Source organism: Cupressus sempervirens, chromosome 7, assembly GCF_028749045.1.
Source record: "Cupressus sempervirens isolate cs-2001-9-10 chromosome 7, ASM2874904v1, whole genome shotgun sequence".
Classification (NCBI taxonomy): domain Eukaryota; kingdom Viridiplantae; phylum Streptophyta; class Pinopsida; order Cupressales; family Cupressaceae; genus Cupressus; species Cupressus sempervirens.
Window position 1 is genome coordinate 843763086 of NC_143124.1, and position 21865 is coordinate 843784950.

The 21865-nt window shown below is 33.2% G+C and overlaps 1 protein-coding gene across 1 annotated transcript; it reads right to left on the reverse strand.

Moving 5' to 3' along the window:
* Positions 1-12171: 12171 nt before the first annotated feature.
* On the reverse strand, positions 12172-13243 carry LOC149550043 (uncharacterized). The gene is made up of 4 exons (XM_089794416.1): positions 13168-13243; positions 12838-12980; positions 12548-12722; positions 12172-12260 (listed from the first exon to the last, which is right to left on the reverse strand). Exons 1-4 carry the CDS (start codon positions 13241-13243, stop codon positions 12172-12174), a joined length of 483 nt encoding a protein of 160 aa, XP_089650542.1.
* Between the last annotated feature and the right edge of the window lie 8622 nt (positions 13244-21865).

A 21865-nucleotide genomic window follows, 5' to 3' on the forward strand; every position in this document is an offset into this window, starting at 1 on the left:
GATCAAAAGAGCTATTCCAATGATTAGGAGGCCTACCACCACTTGGAGCCTAATGTTGTAATTGGGGAGGCTTGCCACTTTGGGCTTGCTTCCTTTCTAAGACCACCACCTTGTTACTCATTTTTTGTATTACAGAAAAACTATCCTCTAATCTCTTCCCTTGGTCCTTCAACTCCTTCCCCTGCTCTTGCAATTTTTTATCCAGAGTACTCTCTCTTTTATCTGTATTCAGCACTAGACCTTGGAGCATTTCCTTGAGTTCATCTATTCCGTTTGAGGATGTGGAAGCTTGGGGAACTGGAGTAAGGGCTTGTGATGTAGAAATTGTAGGAAGGGGGGCTATTGCTAGTTGATGGTTGGGAACATCAGGAAAGAAAGGCATAGGAGGCCTTGGAGCCAACTTTCCTCCTTGTATTAGGATGTTCTCAGCTTTTATAGCTGTCTCATAAGCATTCGGTAATGTATCTCCTCCCATAGTTTGGATTGTAGTGGCAATGTCACTGTTGAAAGCTCTAAGGTAATGCAAGAAGGCATTACCAGGGGTAGGTTTCACTATAGTAGGTATTCTATCCCATGTCTTTTGGAATCTATACTTAAAATCAGTCATACATTCATGGGGGGCTCTTTTTATTGTAGTCAGCTGCTCTAGTAGTGACAAATGGTCACTCTTATCCTCAAAATGTTTGCATAATCCTGCTCCTAGTCCATCCCAATCAGTTATGGAACCATGAGCTAAGCCTCTATACCACTGTAATGATTTTCCTTTTAAAGATGAGGCTAGAAGTCTGACAGCAACATCATCTTCTGTAATACCATGAATATTGCAGACATTCGCTACCTCTTGGATATGCTCTAAAGGGGAAATAGAAGTTTCACCAGTAAAATTAGGTATACTTTTTAGTCCAAATAATGGTATATCATGTCTTTGGGCTAACAGCAAAGGACTTCCACCATTAAAGGTGGCAAAAGGATGAACTCTTGGCTATGCCATATAAACAAGTGTCCTATTGATGAGTGTTGATGACAATCTAGGCTGAGTTCGAACAGTAGGGGGAGTAGAGACAGATCTTATAGGTATATCAACTATTATTCTACCCCTAACTGGTGATAATGAAGTTCTAGTCCTTCTTCTCCTAGGATTTGAAAGAGAAAGCTCTTGATATTGAAATTTACCTCTAGAAGACGCCCTTGTTTCAGTCCTGGGCATGAATCACTGCAAACTTGGTCTGGAACCAAACTTTTTGATGTTTAGAGTCGCCAAGTACTTGAAGAATCAGCCTGTTGAAGGCTTGAAAACTGAAGCCAACACTACTTCTTCAGCATTTATTTCTGGAATTCTTTCTTCTTGACACCAGTAGACCTAAAATCTTCTGATATGAGTCCCACCGGGCATGCCAAAAATTGTTCTCACTTAGGTTTGCACCCTTGTCCAAGGCCCATGCGCGAGGACAACCTAGTGAAACATGGAAACAACCTCCAAGTTGTGGGACTTGAACTACGAGGTTGAGTCTCTGGAGAAGGCCGGCTTCCTCTTACTGTCAGGGTGCACCTATCTATTCTCAAAATAAAAAGGGAGAAAGAGAGCACGAAAGAAAATCTACCTAGTCTAATCTAAGGTGGTAATGCACCAAAACAGAGTGTTCAGACTCATTTCTGCCCATATATGCACTACAGAACTAGGGTAACATCCAAAGTCATACATTCATTCAGACTTATATCGATCAACAACCACATACAGATCAGGAAACCAACTGAATAACACCAGGAAAAGAAGATTTCGCTTGTATATTATTCAATAGGCCAAAGATAGATACAGTATGCAGACCACTGATCTCAACAATACATCAATGAGAGGCAAAATGATGCACATACATGTTGATGGCTGAAAGATATGATACAAGATGCTTATCTAGCTCAAAGACAAAGGGATTTTTACACTGCAAGTCTGCAAGCAGTAGCAAAGAAAATCAGGAAGAGTCGACCCTAAGAACAGATCACCAAATTGCCTTTATAGATTAGGCATAACTGAAGATTTTTGCATTACATTCACTTCTCACCTACTGGCATTAAGTTTCCATCCTGAGAATCCAATCAAAGATCTAATTGAACATGGCCTGCATACCAAGAAATCTGATATCCCTCTAAGAAAGAGCCTGGAGAAGACAGGAACGACGCCACAACATTCCCTGACATGGTAGATGGATCGATCAGATGGATGGAGTGTCTTTCTGTGCTTGGCATTCATTCTGAGTTGGTGGCAATTAATCCCACCATCGGATTCATGGCAAAACCCTGATTTCTCATCATTCATGGTTCATGCATCCATCGAATCGATCAGTCAAAAGGCTCGACGAGCCAACTAGGCCATGCAGGCCAATCACACCTTTGATCTCGCCACCCTGGTAGTCCCTTTACATTTGACTGGGCGCTTACCACCCTTTCTGTGTGACTGGATGCTATGTCACCGATGTTAACTCCCGGGCAGTTCTCGATAGCGAGACAGTGCCAGTCGTAGATCCCTGCAGATTTGATGATCGTGAAGACTCACCATTCCTTCTAAGACTACTGGGCCCGTTGTACACTATGCACTGACTCATACACATGGCACTTCCCTATTTGGTTTGACGAAACACCAGCTGGCAACCCAAGACTTGATCCACAGAGTGACCACGTGTCAGCTAGGCGCCATGTCGCTATGCAGAAATCGAGACCAAATTCCCATAGCGCCATAGCGCCCATTGATAGCATGCCTTGAGATTTACACATGTCGCCATCTGATTCGCTATCCTGACGCCGGGCTGACAAATTGCGTTGCAGAGTACCGATGGGACCCATCTGCCTGATCATTCCTCGCCATGGTGAACTTTCCGTTTGGGCGCTATGTCGCCATCAGAAAACACATTGGTTTTCCGTTGGTACTATGGCGCCTCGCCATTTTTTGAAACCTCCAGGCCGTGAAACTTCTGACCTGTCGTACTCTGCGATCTGCGATCGGACCCATCCCACTCGGCGCCACCTCTGCAATTGCACTGCACTCTGGATGACACCTAGCAATCCTTGGTGAGGCCTGGTCCATGTCAATCCACATGGCAGATGGTCGCTATGTCGCCATGATAAAATCCGTGCATCTCTGCCATAGTGAGATGGCGCCATCCGTCGATGCGACCCAATCCGACGATCGTGAGGACTCGTTGTACCTCGTGCTTCCGCCCTCTATGTCGGCACACCTAGCATCGCCTTGCAACACGGCCCCACCTGACACGTGTCACGGGTCGTAGCATTAAAATACTAATTCAAGACTAACCGTTACATGAGCCACGCATTCAAATTTAAACCCTTGGCGGTAAAACCAGAGGTAACAGTAGCTTCGAGTCAAAGAACCATAATCTTGAGTAAAAGTTTCATGCAAGGTTAGGAGCCTAGCAATGTTAAGATTTACTCAATAGGAGGAAGGGAATTTGAAATCTCTTTATTGTATTTATGTTCTAATTAGATAAATTGGAAAGGGATTTAACCCAACAAAAAATAATGTTCCAAAGTAATTTATGAGAAGAGAATTCAACCAACAAAAAAGGCTAGCAACTAGAACTACCAAAGTCTAGAAATAACACATAGAGAAATTAAATAAGAGGGAGATGAATATCATCTTTCCTTGTTGAACTCCTTGAGAGTACCTAACAAGGAAGTCTTTTTGGGTTGATGTGTACATATTAGGAGCAGGTCCTTATTTCAGCAATCAGATAGTAATCAATTGAGTCTCCTCACAATTTCTTATTTTTTTATTCATGTACTCTAGCTCCTATTGTAGAGTATTAAAGAAGAGATAATTTTATCTACCACATTTTATCTAAATTTGGCCACATCAACAAACTTTGAGTTTCTATAAGATTTCCAAAATCTCCAATCTAGAGTTTTGTTTAGTTTGTTGAATGATACTTATTTTAGGCATTTTATATTTCTAATCAAACTAAAGCTTTGAAAAATTTTTGTGTCTTCTTTGACTTTTTTGTTACAAGTGGAATGTTCAATAAGTAAACATGGATGGCTAAGGCGAATGTTGAGCCCACTATACTCTTGGTTATTGATACTTTTAATATATATGAAGAAGCTATATTGAATACACAATCACTCAGTGATAATATAAATGTATCTTAACATGAGAAAAATCAAACTAGGCCTACTCAATTTTGTTGTGGATATCATAACCACATAAAAGATATCAAATTTATTATTAGGAAGATGATATACTTTATTTAGCACTTGACCATAATTATCAAAAGGCTCTTAATATGGACAACAATAGAATCCCTAAACCCTATACGTTTTAGCTGGATCCACATTGGATGAAAATTTTTTGTATTGATATTTAAAAACCTAAACCATGCTAATAATGAAGCTATGATTTCCCAGTTTTCTTTTTTTAAACCTTATCATAATCCAACATCTTATTTTAGACATTTTATATTTCTAATCAAACTTGAGATTTGAAATTTTTGAGTGTTTTCTTTGACTTTTGTGTTACAAGTGGAATGTTCAATAAGTAAACATGGATGGCTAAGGAGAATGGTGAGCCAACTATACTCTTGGTTATTGATACTTTGAATATATACAAAGAAGCTATATTGAATGCACAATCACTCAGTGATAATATAAATGTATCTTAACATGAGAAAAAGCAAACTAGGGCTACTCAATTTTTTTGTGGATGTCATAGCCACATACAAGATATCAAATTTATTATGAGGAAGATGATATATATTCAGCACTTGACCATAATTATCAAGAGGCTCTTAATATGGACAACAATAGAATCCCTAAGCCCTATACTTTTTAGCTAGATGCACTTTGGATGAACAGTTTTTATATAGATATTTAAAAACCTAAACTGTGCTAATCATGAAGCTATGATTTCCCAATAAATTTTTTTTAAACCTTATCATAATCCAACATCTTAGTTTGTGCCACCTATCTTTCACTATTCCTCATATATGAAATTAGATTCAAGTAACAATCTAGAGGAGCCTAGTTAAGTTATAGTAGCATATATATATGTGTGTGTATATATATATATATGTGTGTGTGTGTGTGTGTGTGTGTATACACACACACACACACACACACACACATATATATATACATGTATATATATATATATACACATATATATATACATGTATATATATATATATATATATATATATATGTATATATATATATATACACACACACACACATATACATATACATGTATATATATATATATATATATATATATATATATATATATGCTACTTCTAATGTTGGTCCTCAGATTATCTTGATGAAGTATAAATTGAGTTGAATATTCAAAAGCATATTTGGCAAGATGTAAGGTATACAAGAAAGAGAATAATTTATTTTAAAATTAAAATATTTAAGTTTTATACCTCTTGTTGGCTTTGTTCCTATCTTTGTTCATGTTTTTATAGGTACAAGTATGCCTTAGGTTATATTACCTATATCCAACTAACAAAATTCTTTGACAAGTATTTCTACATGTGTTCCTCAAGATATATCGCATCAAATTAATTTTGTTTCTATGCATGTCCATCTAAGTGCTTAAAATAATTTAATTTCATTCATGCTTAAAATAACAATTGGTATAATGTCTTGATTTTTATACACTAAATTATGTTAATGGTTAAAATTATCAAATTAATTTTATAGTCCTTTGATTATACAAATGTCGAAAAATATAGGTTCTTTGAATGATTCATTGTCATGACATTTGGTATTTATAAATTTGACCAGGTTGATAATAATAGTTCACATGCAAGTCAAATAGATGAAAAAGACAAAGTAAATTTACTTGACTTTTTTATTTTACCCATATCTATTAAAGTAACCTAGGATAGACTATTATTTATGTAATTAAAAACATACCAATAATTAAATTAACATTAGTATTTAGTATATAACATGTAATTATCTATTTTAATCTACAAAGACTATTAAGGACCATTCCCATTTCATGTCTTTCTCACCTTAGAATAGATTTGAATTGTAAACATTTCAAAGGTTTGGTATACAATTATAGAATCTATCCCTCAATTTTCCGCTTTCAAATTGAACTTTTAATATGTTTTTACCTTTCTCTCTTTACCATTATATACTTCTTTTAAAACTACAAAAAAAATAAAATTTAATATCATGACTTTCGATGGTGGCAAAACATGACTCTTTATAGCTTACATGAATTATTTATGACACAAAGCTATAAACTAAAGAGTTCATATCCAAGAATTGCATTTGCAATTATCAATATTTTTTTTATCAAATATATAATCACATTACATAATCACAAGGTATGAGCTTAAGATCACAAGGAAATAGTGGAGGTGTGAACCTTTGTTGTCATCAAAACACCACAACCATTTAACCAATACATTATGCGAAAAAAACTAAATATTGACCATTATATACTAACTCGATGTTTGATACAAGTATTTTTTTACCCATAGAGTTTCTTCTTTAAAAAATATAATATTTCAAATTAGAGTCATTTTCCACATAGAAAAGAGTTTGTAAAATAATAGTAAAATTGACTTACATTTCTTATTATTATGCTTCTTGCATCATTATGAAATCTATCGATTGTATATTTGAATGTTATGATTAGATAAATAACGAAAGGTCTCAAACCCCTAGAAAAAAAATAATGTCAAGTCCAAATGAAGATATAAAGAAAATTTACAAGAAATGAATTCTAGCAACTAACAACAACTATTGAAAATAGGAAAAACCATAAATGAACATAAACAAGCAACAAAGAACCACTAGCATTGAACACCACTAACCATGAATAAACAAAATCACCACTTGTACAACATAAAAATGGAGACCAACACACCCAACTAACAATGCTACCCAACACTCCTAAATGGTAACAAAAAGAACTTGTTTAATTCCTTGAGCTTTTCTAGGAAAGAATCCATCTTAGTTATCTAGGAGGAGGCTACATCACCAATTGGAAAAACCTTCCTTGCAGACATTTAGAAAACATCCTTCCTTATCTTTCTTTTCTTCTTCATCTTCTCTAGCATGGCCTAAATTCCGCTAATGAGCTTGTTTCTCTTCTCTTGCATCATCTTAATCTCATTTTTTAGCTCAAATACCTACTCTTCCAATAGGGACTCCTTCATAGAGGCAAGGGCTTTGAGGTTATCCATCTTTTCTCCTTTGTGGGAACTTGTCTTTTCATCTCCACAATCTACTCTTTCTTGAATTCCCAATTGTGTAGTACTTGGCTCTTGTTTAAGATTGAACAATGACCTCCAACTCATCAAATTTTCTTTTCATAATATAGAGCTAATAAAGAAGCTACATAGTGACTAATTTAATATTATTATGGTAGATACATAGTCCTTCTACTTTGCCAAAAATATCTTCCCCACTAAGACCACAAGGAGACTTAGGTAGGGTATTTAGTAAGGGAGATCAAGATGAACGGATCCCTAGGATAATAGAACTAGGTCATGTGAGAAGATAGGAAAAAATAGGTGTAGCATGATTTCTACAGTATAATACATGATTAAAATTATTAGGGTTCTACATAAACTCCACGAAACAAGAGAAATTTGAGTGTTTTGATAGTTCAACTAGGTCCTCAACAATTTTTTTTTAAATTTTGGCCTTTCGAATGTGACTAACTCAAGTGGATCTCATGGGAGAGGAAATATCTTGTGTTTTCGAAGGGAAAACATCTTGCATCTTGGAACTAGATGAAATAGGGGTAGTAGTGGAATTCCTGAGCTCTATAGAAAGAGTAGTGTGGGAATCAAATATTAGGTGAGATTCAATGAATATTATACTATCTAAAAATCAAACACTACTGAAGTGAGACCACCCTTTATCTTGAAAGTTACTAATTAATAGAGACAAAGAGGAAAATATCTAAAAGAGAATACATAACTGAATAGCTCTCCTAAAATGATTTTTATTTAGGTAAATATAGAAATAAAATATTCAATACCTCCATTTTAGTGTCACAAACTTAATGAGCACCACTGCAATAATCTTTCATTCTCTCAAGAGCTTCCCTTGGTTGAATCCACTCTATAACCTCAAAATATTTTGCCTAGTATCTAGGAAATCTTAAATTTCCTCCTTTTAAGATTCCTTATGGTCTGTAATAAACTAGATACCTTCCATACTGAGTTTATTAACCATTACAATCACCTCTTATGTCACTACGAAGGAAATGCTATCAGTGTTAACCTTCTCGCCATCCTAGAAGTCTCTACGATCTTCTACAAAAACGTAGGGAAAAATCCCACAATTCCTTCCACACACTTATCAATACCACTATTATAAAGAATTTTTCAAACCTTCTCATTATTTCTGTAATCATCAAATTTATCAATTTCAATTAGATTTAACTTTTCCCCCATCGTAATACTATAGGTAAATAGAATAGTTAAATTTTCCATATTAAGCCTCCAAAAATAGAATGGAATGTTGCAGACCAAGAAACTTTGATTTTGAAGAAAGCTTTTACACTAGAGGATTTTAGAAAATATTGTTTTCAGCGAATCTAGAGGAAGAAAAAACTCTTGGCATAGTTTCCAGGGAAAGTATGTATCATTATAAAATATTAGTTTCTTAGTAGTTTGTCGTATTATTTCCCAAGGTGGCAATGTCATGCTTGATAGCCATACAATCATCACAAAAATCAAGCTACACTCTTCCATAAAAAACTAAATTTTTCATAAAACAACACTTTGCCAACTTGATGGGCAATGGAATTATTGCCTCATCTCAGGTTGTATGTCAAAGAAAGGCTTCAACAGTGGTGAGATAACTTTTAACCTTACCTATGACATACTCCATCCCCCACACCACTTTCCCATTATTATTAATGATATTTATTATATTATTCTTATCTCCTTCAATCATGACTTTTTGAAATCCTCTTCCTCTTTGCTAAATCAACACCATGGTACAAAGCTAGGACCTTCACCACATAAGCAATTTGGATACCTAGGTTGACCATGTAGACAAGTAACAAATTGCTGCTTATATCCTTAATTAAGAAAGTGCCTCTATCCAACCCAAGTTACCAAGTGAGAACCCATCTAAATTATGTTTTACCAATCCAAAGGAGGACTCATATTTCAATGCTGCCTGTGATGATTTCCTAATTTGTTGGCCTTTTATTTTTGTACATTTAGCATGAGAAATGAATTATAATTTTCAATAATAAGATGTTGTACCTATGATATTGTGTTTTAACAAAAATAGCAAAAATATTATTGTAGATTAAAAGAGATTGTTATACAATTCGTAAGATCAACTTGATTTATGCAAACTTGATTCTATAATTCTAAAACCTTCCAAAAGATTACTTTTCAAGTTCCTAAATTGCATGCATCCTTACATATCATAGATGAACTATTGCCACTATATAATTCTATCAAATTCCAACAAAATTTAATTTTCCCCAAAAAAATTGTAATTGTTTATTTTAATACATCTGCTGCTCGCGCCTCTACAAATTTAATTTTCCCCAAAAAAATTGTATTCGTTTATTTTAATCAGTCGCTCCAGCCAGCCGCTCATATTTAATATATTATAACATGTGTAAAATGTATTTTGTATTCAAGAAAGTTCTCAGACCTACTATTGTCGGTAGCCCAACCCAGCACCGTCCTTAATAAATTACATAGCAGACAATGAGTTGTCCATAACAGCCCAACTTAGCCGTCCAACCCACAATGAAACCATCCACAATAAATAGCCATTTCAGCCCACAAATATAGCCGCCTATGTTTTAGTATATGTAATATTATAATAAATTATAGCATGTGTAATATGTTTGGTCTGTAGTCTAGAGAGTTCTTAGACCTCTATAAATAGAGGCATTATGTAAGGATTTTAGTGTCAGATGTTTATCTGATCATGGTGGATCAGTAGAGCCCATTTTGGGTTTCTCATTGTGAATCATGAGTGGATGGAATGCTATAGCATTCTAAGAATTTGTAATAGATTTCAGGTACATTAATGAATATGAAGTGTTGTACCATAGCTTGATGTATTTGTGTTTTGCTTATTGATTTGAATGTTTATCATTGCATTCATGTTTGTCTTTGATCCACTCTATCCACCTCCTTCAAGTGGTATCAAAGCTAATGGAATATGATCCTAGAGATCGTGGAGAGCTCAAGACGTTTAAAATTGGTGAATAGTGTTGTGGCAACGTAGCCCAACAAGCGATGGCATTTGAAGTTATCTTCTGCAAGAATAAAGAGAAGACCAAGTCAAGAGATTGCTATGAGAAACAAAGAAGCTATGAAAACAAGAAAGCCAAAGTTGAAGTGTGTTTGAGTTAGTGTTGTGTGACGCTATCATTCATAGATTAGAAGCATGTGGAGCATCTTTGTGCAAGCGGGAGTGCCAAAGAATGCATACACATGACATGGAAGATATTGATCATGAAAATTTTTATTATGTTTGTGTTTGAAATATGTGTGTTAGTTGTTATGCATTAGTTGTTAAAGTTAAGTTAGTTATCTTAGGTGTAATAAAAGGTGAGATGGTGTGCTAAAGCTTGTTGTCATAGTGCAAATGTCTCTGTGTGTGCTGATTTGGAGTTTAAGTGTTGGAATTTGGATGAGAAAATGTTTAAGGCTTTGTCATGTCAAATGTGGTCATGTAATAGTAGATTGTTGAATTGATATCCCCCGATCAAGTGATGAAGATTGAATGAGAATTGCTTGTTAATAATCTATTGTAAGGGGTGCATTATCGGTTGTACCCGACACCCTAGAGTTTGACTGAATGTATTGATGAACCATGTATCTGAAAAGGATTCCTATAGAACTGGCGAGTACAGCGGCTGGGCACCCATGTATCTTGGTAGATGGATTTCTTTTTATATGGACTCAATAATCAGTTTGATGTAGGTCAAGAAGGAGAAAAGCCAAAGTGATGATAATTTTCCCGTAGTGATGATTCATGGTCAGTAGAACCAATGAATGCTTGGTTTGTAAACCATTGGAACGCAAAGTTTATGGTGATCTTGAAACCATTTGTGTAATGTTTGAGAAGTTCGTGGTGAGCTTGGAACCACTTCAGAATTGCATTGGTTAGGGGTAAGCCATAAAACCCGAAATAATTATAATGAGGGAAAACAATATAAATGCAGTAGCATTAGTGACAGAAATTAAGGGGGAGTGTTGGAAGAATTAATTTCTATCCAACAACTATTGTCAGCAGCCCAACCCAGCATCGTCCTTAATAAATTACATAGCAGACAATGAGCCGTCCATAACAGTCCAACTTAGCCGTCCAGCCCACAATGAAACCATCCACAATAAATAGCCATTTCAGCCCACAAATATAGCCGCCTATGTTTTAATATATGTAATATTATAATAAATTATAGCATGTGTAATATGTTTGGTCTGTAGTCTAGAGAGTTCTTAGACCTCTATAAATAGAGGCATTATGTAAGGATTTTAGTGTCAGATGTTTATCTGATCATGGTGGATCAGTAGAGCCCATTTTGGGTTTCTCATTGTGAATCATGAGTGGATGGAATGCTGTAGCATTCTAAGGATTTGTAATAGATTTCAGGTACATTAATGAATATGAAGTGTTGTAGCATAGCTTGATGTATTTGTGTTTTGCTTATTGATTTGAATGTTTATCATTGCATTCATGTTTGTCTTTGATCCACTCTATCCACCTCCATCACTTTTGGTATAAATAATTTTATTTCTCAGATCCTTTTATTTCCGATATCAGTTCATTGCGACTCTAACATCTTGTTTATCTCATTCTAGTGGATCGAATTGCGTAAACGACAAAGAGGAGAGGTAAATGACTTGCTTATAAACGAATTACTGAGATATCTTTAAAGTCTAATCCTTTTTTTCTTGTTGCCAAAAAATAGAGTCCTGATCATAGGTAAATGATTGCTGTGTATGAAACTGACAATAATATCAGTGCTGTGTTCAAAAATCGTGCTATGAATGTAGTCATCATCAATTGCCTTTTATTTAAGATAGTATTTGATTCCAAACAAGGCTATAAAAGAGAAAATACCATTTCTGCATACCGTAGTAGACTGCTTTCAATCAAATGGATTAAATCACACACTAAATGTAGACTTCTAGACTAAAAAGTGTCTTCTCAACTTATAACATCAGCATACAGTATTAGCCAGACCGATTGAAGTCGAACAAACAGATCCATAGCTAGAATGCCTGACGTTACAAGATCTACAGAAAGAGAAATCTTAAATACATAGATTTCACAATATCTTTGAATGAAAACGATACCACTGATTAAAGATAATAGTATTTGCAATGCCGTATATATGTTCTAGTAAGGAGCAGGTGCAAATGCTTTAGCAAGATCATTCTCCTGTTTCGTGCTTTGTAAGCCTCGCAAAGGTGAGGTAAATATGCTCTTGCCATTGTACTCTTGTTATCATGTGCTTAATTAAAAATCATAACTATTTCCCAAGAAATAAAGAACAGAGAAGAAAAATTAATGGGACACATACCTTCTCCTGCAGCAAAATTGAGGTATAGATTGACAATATTAGGACAACTGTTTTGGCACTTGTCTGAGCACAATTTGGAGGCGAAGTGACAATTTTGAGACAGACCATCAGTTGACATGCCAACACTCATTCTCTCAATCCATTCAACCATTTTCTCCGCCATTACGCTGGATGACTTTAAAATTATTTCACATAAACCACTCATTCCTTATTCAATAAAACTATCCTTAGAAAAGAAAGAATGAAAGAGAAAAAAAAGTGTGGTATTGTAAGAGAATGTATGTATTTGCCTGGCATTGGTATTCGACTGATGATTTCTGTGAGGAGGGGACAAAGGAGTAATTCTTTTCGAGTACACACCGAGCTCCAGATGATGACACAGAGAAAGCACACATCTCTACTGGAAGCTTCTCGCATACAACACCTCCTTCACCTGCACATGCTAAATCATCTTTAGGATTCTACCACAAATAACCATTTTAAAAGAATACTCGAAACATTTATTTCTCGAAGAGATGATTACATTTTACAGTAGTTTTAAACATTATAATGAACGATTCTAAATACAATCAATTCAGATAATCTCATAACGAAAACAATGGACAAAGAAATATACGTACCCCTCACAGGAACACTACTTATAATGCCCCAAAGTGCTAAAATAAGTGCACCTGCCACTGCCTTACCAGAAGCCATTTGTTCGTCCAATCTGCAATCTTTCTTAGCCTCAAGAAGCACAAGTAAAAGAGAGATTGGCAATATGAGTCACAAACCAAAGTTGCACATATTTATAAGCATTTTCGGTCAGAGATTTCGCACAATATTGCGTACATACGCTCCTAGGTGCCTTTTCAACTTTCTAGATGTCTAGCTCAGATTTCATTCACAATGATAGTAGTTGACAATGAAAAATATGAAGCATGACATGCAATTATAATTGTTTTTAACTTGAATAATTTGGGAGTAAATGATATTTCATATGTAGTATATATCTAATTTTCCTGTAAATAAGAGGTACATATCCCTAGATTCATTAAGAATTGAATCTGAAAACTCTCTTTGACATACAAATGTTCAACAAATTGTACTAAAAGTATATATATTCAAACATTGGCGGTGGCTTTAGCTTTTATTGTCACCTCTCCCTAATTTGCACAGTGATGGGGAAGTGTTGACATGTTGTGTCGACTAATAACGTTTTCTCGGCCACCAGTAAAAATGTCCACAACACCTACCGACCTAAACATCTTTCCCCTTTCATTGCTAATGATTTGCTACCAAGGCATCGAGACATTTGGAAATATGCCCAAGACATTTGACATTACTCCTCGTATTCAGAGTGCATGATTATCCCCACTAGTCCTTTGAAATTTTGACTTGAGAATTTCTATCGTTATATTAGCTTTCAATGTTGACACTCCATCTTAATATTTATATCTCATTACTTCAAAATTCCTTACTTTTAAGTGTTGCTTCCTTATGGGGCAATTTAGGAACAAGGAATCTAGTATCCTCTAATTCTTGTTTACATTGGATTGACATATAACAAAGCTTCTTAATGTTCACTTTCTTATAACAAAGCTTTTGAATGTTCACTTTCTCATAACAAAGCTTCTTAACTATCAAGTCTTTTATTCTAGGATGCAAAATTGATTAAATTTTAGAACAATATTAAAATTTCTTTGTGTGGTTCAATGCTTCAATCAATTAAATTCAATGTTAATAGGAAGGAAATTCATTGGTACCCTTCACATATCCTATTTGTGAAATTGAATTTTGATGGCATGTCACATGGAAATACTGGTATTTTAGGCACAATTTTTGTTATTAGAGATCATAAAAACAAATGATTCGTGGGGTCTCCAATTCTACACTTTGTGTCAAACGTGTTATTGAGCCTATTATGTTTCATTTTTACATTTTGGCAAAGTTGATTTCACAGTAACCTACAAGTTTGAGTGATTGCATAATCTGATTGATGTATGCAAGATGAAAATATTTTAAGGATGTAGATTCACTAAATTGTGAAGAGTTTTAATTGTACATCTAGATCTTGGATAACTGATTTACCCTCCTCTCAATTATTCTAAAGAATTCCAACAAAATAAAAATACAAATTTAACTGATGAATACAAATTTATGGGGAATAGTAAGTGGAAAATAAAAACCACTTAAATATGTAAACACATTATTAGAGTGGAATAGTAGAGATGATAAAGAAAAGGCCATTATCAGTCTTGCTAAAATTCATAATGAAAGATGGAATCACAATGTTAAACCATATAAGTAATTTGAGATCTCTCATTAGACAACTTGCATAGGTTATGGCTCATGTTGATAATGATGATGCTCAGGCCATCTAGATAAATAGTTTACCATTAAAATATAATTATGTTATTTTTACACTCAGCAAAATTACTTCACACACACACACACACACACACACATATATATATATATATGTATGTATGTATGTATGCATATACACACACAAACATACATACATACATACATACATATATATGTATATGTATATACATATATATATTTATGTGTATGTTTGTGTGTATATGTGTGTGTGTGTGTGTGTGTGTGTGTGTGTGTGTGTGTGTGTGTGTGTGTGTGTGTACACACATACACACACACATGTATGCGTACACACACACACACACACACACACACACACACACACACACACACACACACGTGTGCTCAAGAAAGAGCTTCTAAGGATGTAGATAAAATAGGTGAGACCTATTAGTAATAAAGAAGTGTAGAGTCTACATAATTAAGAAAATCATTTTTTTAAAGTAAGGATACAATGAAAAATAATATCCAAGTCATGGATGAGTACAAAAGTAAAGAAAATTCAATTTTATTGGGTTTCTTAATTATCCTAATTTTTATATTGATTTCTCTTTATTTTGATTAAGTTCAATCAAGAAAAGGATTTAATTGATCTACAATTTAATTTTAAAAAAATAATTACAATAAAGAATATTAGGGATGGAAGGAAACTAGCTAGAGAAATTGAAAGCTTACAATGAATTTTGAAAGGATTTCCACAACCCTTTATCAAAAAAAGAAAATTCAATAGGTTCAACTAAAAGAAATAACAAGCTTTAAAAGAAGCCTTGGAATATTACTGAAAAAAATTCCCTATTAAAGATTAGCTTTATAGAAATGAAGTGAGGAATGGAAACACCTGCTACATAATAGTAAATAAATCCAGACAATCTAGATATAACACAAAATACAGGTTTTGTATGGTCAAGAAAATGAGATAAAGTAGTTAGCTCCCCAAAAAGGATTAGAGAGACCAAACCTTCAAGTTGGGGTTTTAATGATTCTGAAAAATAAATTTCCATTAATAGCCAAAGAAATATCTACCATAAGGCCACCAAGAAAGAAAACACCTAGGATCTATAAATAGGCTCCATAAAAAGTGGACTACTTTTTCCCTCTATCTCTCCTCAACCAAAAAAGGAATAACTTTCTTATAATACTACTCATATTCTCCAAATAAACCACCCTCCCCCTTAATAGAAGTGGGATTCATGTTAATAGAGGTGCCAAAGAAGAAAAAATATGAAGACCAAAAGAACATAATCATCACCTTAGTAGAAGAATCATGTAACTCTTTTAATTGTAGGAGATTAGAGAAAGTATATAATGAAACCATACCTTTTTCCAAAATACCTCTTGATAGTCTACAAGAAAATCTTAAAGGGGATTTCCCAGAACTTTATCTTAGTTAATCTAAAATAGAGAGGAGTGTTGGTATAATCATCATACATTTTTACATAAATGTCTTCTTGTTTTGTAGTTATCAAATTGCTAGTACAATTACAAAAAACACATTCTATATATCCTAATGTTGTATATGTTATAGCTCCTACATGTTGAATAATGCATCAAATAATTCATTCTGTGCTTTTATTTTGTATTAGAGTGAGTGCTAAATGACGATGAAATATCTAAGAAACTAGACTAAAAAGAAGAGTTCCTTTTGTTTTCATTCAAATGAATTATGCTAGAAGTTATATTCCATTTATGAGTTCACTCAATAGGATTGTGAAAACATGTACATATGGTTGTCTCATAATAAACTAGTGTGTGATAAGAAAAAAGTTTGCAAAAGTAATTTTGTTTTTTTTCCATGTTGGTGAATGTGGTACGATTGTGCAAAGGTGATATAATATGTGCACCTTTTCTTTTTGATGAATTTCTACTTTACTATTTTTAAGTTATTTTTGGAGAATAAACAACATTAAGTATAATCATTTGTTCATAATTAGTGTTTTATATTACGATCCTTTTCCTATATACACCATATGCAATTCTCATAAACTTTTATAGATAGATGTATGAGATAGTGATTGGATTATAGTTCTTTGAAGCTACTACTAAGACATTGTATATTTCAAGAAACAAAGTTAGATGCACTTGGACACTTAACTTTACTATGGACTTGGTGCTCCAATATTGATTAGGGTCTAATATTGACTTGGTAGTCAATCTTGATTGAAGGTAGGTATCCTATTGGTGAAGAATTTAATTTCCAATATTGTAAAAATATTTGTAAGCACATACTCTCAAACAAAAGTCATAATATTTTTATTCAATGGAGATTCCATTAGGGCCAAATCACTTCACAGATTGTAGAAGATATGATTTCAGCTATTTGTAAGAAGAAAAGAGCACAAAGCAGACTATAAAAGAATATCATCTGATAACCAAGGCATTATACTTGCAAAGTCCTAAGAAATGGTCCATTAAAAACAAAAGAGTCAACAAATGCTTTTATTGTAAAAGAAAAGGGCCACACAATAGGTATATATAGAACTAGAGCTAGTGACATTTTCAAAGGTAAATTTAAAGAACAATATAATGACGAGGGAGATGTTTCTTGAATTATTGTTGTTGCACACATTGCATAATATTTTTATATTGTATTATTTTATTTTATTATGTAATGTTGTACCTAGATGGACATGCAATATGTAAAGATTCTCATGGGATATACTTGATGAGTTGTATTGTAACATTGTGATAATATTTCATGTAATTATTTAATATTGGAGAAAATAATAAAATTTTCAATATTAAATGTGGGGTTAGTGGGTTAGGTAGCACATGGTTTATGTAATACCACTTGCTGATTTTGTGGGACTTGCTACTATACAAGCATCCACAAAGGTAGTTGTTGGAGTGTGAGAAGAAGGAAAAACAAGGAAAGAGTCGAACTGGACAAGGCTTGATATTGTTGCCAAGGGAGCATTTGTGAAGGTTGGAACCATGGCATGGGATGTCTAGATTCATGCTTGTTCACATAGATTGTTCAATGGTGGCTATGGCTTTGAAGGTTCCATGGTTGTATTGCAATAGTATTTTTTGCTGAATAATACATGGTGATGGATGCTAGGTTTTTTCTCCCTCCATGAGGGTTTCCCAGGGTATATCTTGTGTCACAATTTTTTTGGGTATGTTGTCTATTCTCTTGTATGTGGATTTTAATTGCATATTTATTTCAGATCTATTATGGGTTATGTGGAAATGGTTATATTATTTCTTGCAAGTTTCCTTACATCAATCCCAATTTTGTGCTTTGAACCTTCATATATAGAGGATGGAAGCATTAGAGGATGGAGGAACATCCATCATCCCCTATTAGCTTCCCATTTTGAGATGGTCCTCTATGCAAGAAACATTTTTTTGAGTTTCTATTTTGTGCTCCTTTCTAATTCTAACAAATTTTCATAATACATATTTTGTACAAGCTTAAGCTTGGAGATAGGTTTAGGACTTGATATTAGGCTTAAGATGGGTTGTTGTCAAGCTAGATTTAGATTATATGATAGATAATTATACCCTTTTATAATCACTAGAAAATGATAGGGATCATTCACATCTCTTAGGGATAATTTTCAAATAATTCAAGACTTTTTGTTCAAGAATGAGAGCTTGCAAACACACCGTGAAGCTACACCTTTTTGAGGCTCACAAGAAAACTTAGTGGAGCCTTGCATGGTTTAGAGTTTTCTAGTTAAAAAAATTAATTTCTCAAAATATGTATAAAAAATGTGTTCAACAATTTTTTCTACGTAATCCTTAAATGTGAGTGTGTGTTTGAGGGAGGGTGGGGGGTCATTAAGATAAAGTGGATTTGATGTCTTTAGGATCAATGTATTAAGGGATCAAATGTTGGTGTGGCCATCACACATTGACATGCAACTATCTATTTGTTATGTAGTTATCAAACTGCTAGTACAATTACCAGTCTTAAGTTCAATATATTCTAATCCCTATGTGTTGACTAATGTATCAAATCATCCTTCCTCTTATTTTAAGTAGGGATACCCATAAAAATATGTAGATAAGATTCCTCCATCAGCACGAACTTTCAAAAAAATCATAAAATCTCGAACATACAAGGAACCTCCATAAAGATAACAATATCACAAAAAATCCACAACATTGAACCCACCAAGCCACAGCCATTAGAAAATCCATATAGAAGAATACTACTATGACAAATGAGCCCATAATAAGGATATAGATCAAAACTCTACCATAGGAAATAATCCTATAACCCAACACAATAACCGCAAATCATATGTCCATCACAAAGATGACCAATGCAAATAAATCATATAAATCAACAAGCATCTGAGTGCATTACATAGAGTCAAGAAACATAACTTCAATAAGAAATTAACAAATAATTATTGAGTAAAGGAAGAAACGTCATGAAATCCAATCATGTACAAAAATAAACACTCCTAAAGATTTCCACTAGCTAAACAATCCACCACACCATCATAATGACATCAAGGCCAAATGACATGGGAAAAGAGAGAATACAAAGGAAACCAAAAAGGGACAAACAAAATTCCACCCTAGGAACCCACAAACAAATCTCTCATATAGAGATGCTACAAGAATGAATAAAATTATCTACACCTTCATAAGACTACTAAAACCTTCCAAATAATTATCATCTACTTTGTCATCATCACCATGTATACCCACTAATTTTGAAAACTCTAGTTCATCTACTTTCCCATTTGTCACCTTCTAATTGAAGTTTTCTTTAATAAACATATTCCTTATTAATAAATTATTTTCAGATTTAAAATAAATTATATTTAGTTGAGATACTTCTTAAGAATTAATATAATGGTATGGGTACTAGAATACATTTGGTTCATTTAATGGATAGCTTTTCAATTAACAAAGAGTTCAGGGTTTTATATTAAGTTTGACATTTTAACTATAAATTATGTTGTTTAACTTGGAAACATACAATTCATAGTCTTTCAAATTTGTTTTTATTTTTATTTGTATTTATATCAAATGAATGGTTGAAATTTAAAATCTTCATCTTAACACCATAGAGACCATTTATGTATGAAATAAAATAGATTTTGAATTTTCTCTTCGAATTAGGTTAGATGGGAGAGGAAACAAACCCTTTAGATAATAAAAAGTGAGATTAAAAATTCAATAATTCATACAATAAAAAAGTAAAACTACCTAGAAGATCTTGACAAGAAAAACTAATCAATAAAAAATAAGGGTCTTGATCCAAACCTAGACTTCCCTTTTAAACCAATGGGTTTTGAAAATAAAATAACTTTAGAATATTATACCATAAATAACGCCTTGAACATAATTAAACAACCAAGTTAAAAGTAAACATGGAACCTCTAAAAAAAGGTAACAATTTATATAATTATCTCAAGGCTATTTTTTAATTTACTTCATGAGAATATATTATTGTATTGGATATGTTTTGTAATGACTAATTTACATCAATATGTTATATCCTTATCTTTGATTATTCATTAGAATGTAGAAAATAAATTTCATACATTGTATACAAATTTAATTACATATAATTAAAATGATATAAATATAAACATTCTAATGGAGTTCAAACATGCTCAACGCCTCTCTTTTCTCAACTACCTATCTAACTTGAAGGAATTTGTTTTAAAAATATATATCTGCACATCTTGATATGGGTGCAATTAACTCAACCTTTCTCCACAATGTGAGATGAAAAGGGTCTAAGGGCTTCCTAAGGATTATCATAATACAATGCAAAATCCTAGTCTATAAAGTCATATTTGAAGGCGATGAAGGTAAGGATAGAATAGAATTCTCGATGTAAGCTTCTTTACCAAAAGAAATCTTATAAAAAGACCTCAACAAAAAAATAATAAATTGATTCTAAAAACAAGTTGCAAAAGTTTGAATTTTAATCACCAAAATTTTAAAACATCTCAAAAAAGAACCATTTTCATTATGATAACCTTAATATCCCTCTTGCTTGCTAATTTAGAAAGAGCTCATTTTTCATCGAAATAAAAATTGATTTTAAAATTACTAAAAATATAAATCCAAACACTTATTTTTAAATTCATTTTGACTTTTACATATTTTTTTCATGCATTGTTATGAAGATTCATGTGATGTATATGGATTTTATATTTCTTTTAACCTTGTATGAACTAGCATATAATTTAGGCATTATAATATCTATATAAGAATAGATTTTACCTATCACCACTTGCCTCTCTCTTGAACAATTTTTCTTCTTCTTTAAATTAATACATTTGTCAATTCAAATCATAAAAATAAATTAGATCTGATACACATTTATAAATTTTAGTCTTAAAATATGTGGTTGAAGTTACTCTTCTCTTCCTCCTTAAAAATTGTGTGCTGAGGAGATGCTACATTGATTTTTCTACTAACTCTTAAATTTGTATTTCAAAAATTAATGCCATTTCTTCTTAAAATCTCATACAGTCAAAAAAAAAAAAAAAACATTCTATCTTTGTAATCAATATCCTTATAAGATTTGACCAACGGAGAAAATACCATTACCACATCCAAATTCTTAAATCCACAAGTTTTTATGCAGGAGAGAAACTCATAAAGCAATTATAGACTAAAAAAGGAGATGAAACCTATATTCATATCTAGGTGCATTCATTATGAACGAAGTTATTAGCGATGGAATTCGATGGAGAAAAACCCAATATATAACCAAAATCATTTCGCAATTATAATTTCAATTAATAAATTCAGCTACAAGCTCGACTCATATGTAAAATGCATAACTCACTTCGCAATTATAATTTCAATTAATAAATTCAGCTACAAGCTCGACTCATATGTAAAATGCATAACGTTCCATGATTCACAGCTAGAGTGCCTGATATGACAACGCCTACAGTATGAGAAATTCTAAACTCATACACAATCTACAAATGGAAAAGGACAGCGTACATTAAATACAACATTAGC

Bases quoted from the DNA above. Each gene is read 5' to 3' on its own strand.
- LOC149550043 (XM_089794416.1), bottom strand. From the start codon at position 13,243: ATGGCTTCTGGTAAGGCAGTGGCAGGTGCACTTATTTTAGCACTTTGG. The intron at 12,981-13,167 runs GTACGTATATTT...TAGCATGTGCAG, and splicing joins AAGTAGTGTTCCTGTGAGGG to GTGAAGGAGGTGTTGTATGC. The intron at 12,723-12,837 runs GCAAATACATAC...ATAATTTTAAAG, and splicing joins CAGTCGAATACCAATGCCAG to TCATCCAGCGTAATGGCGGA.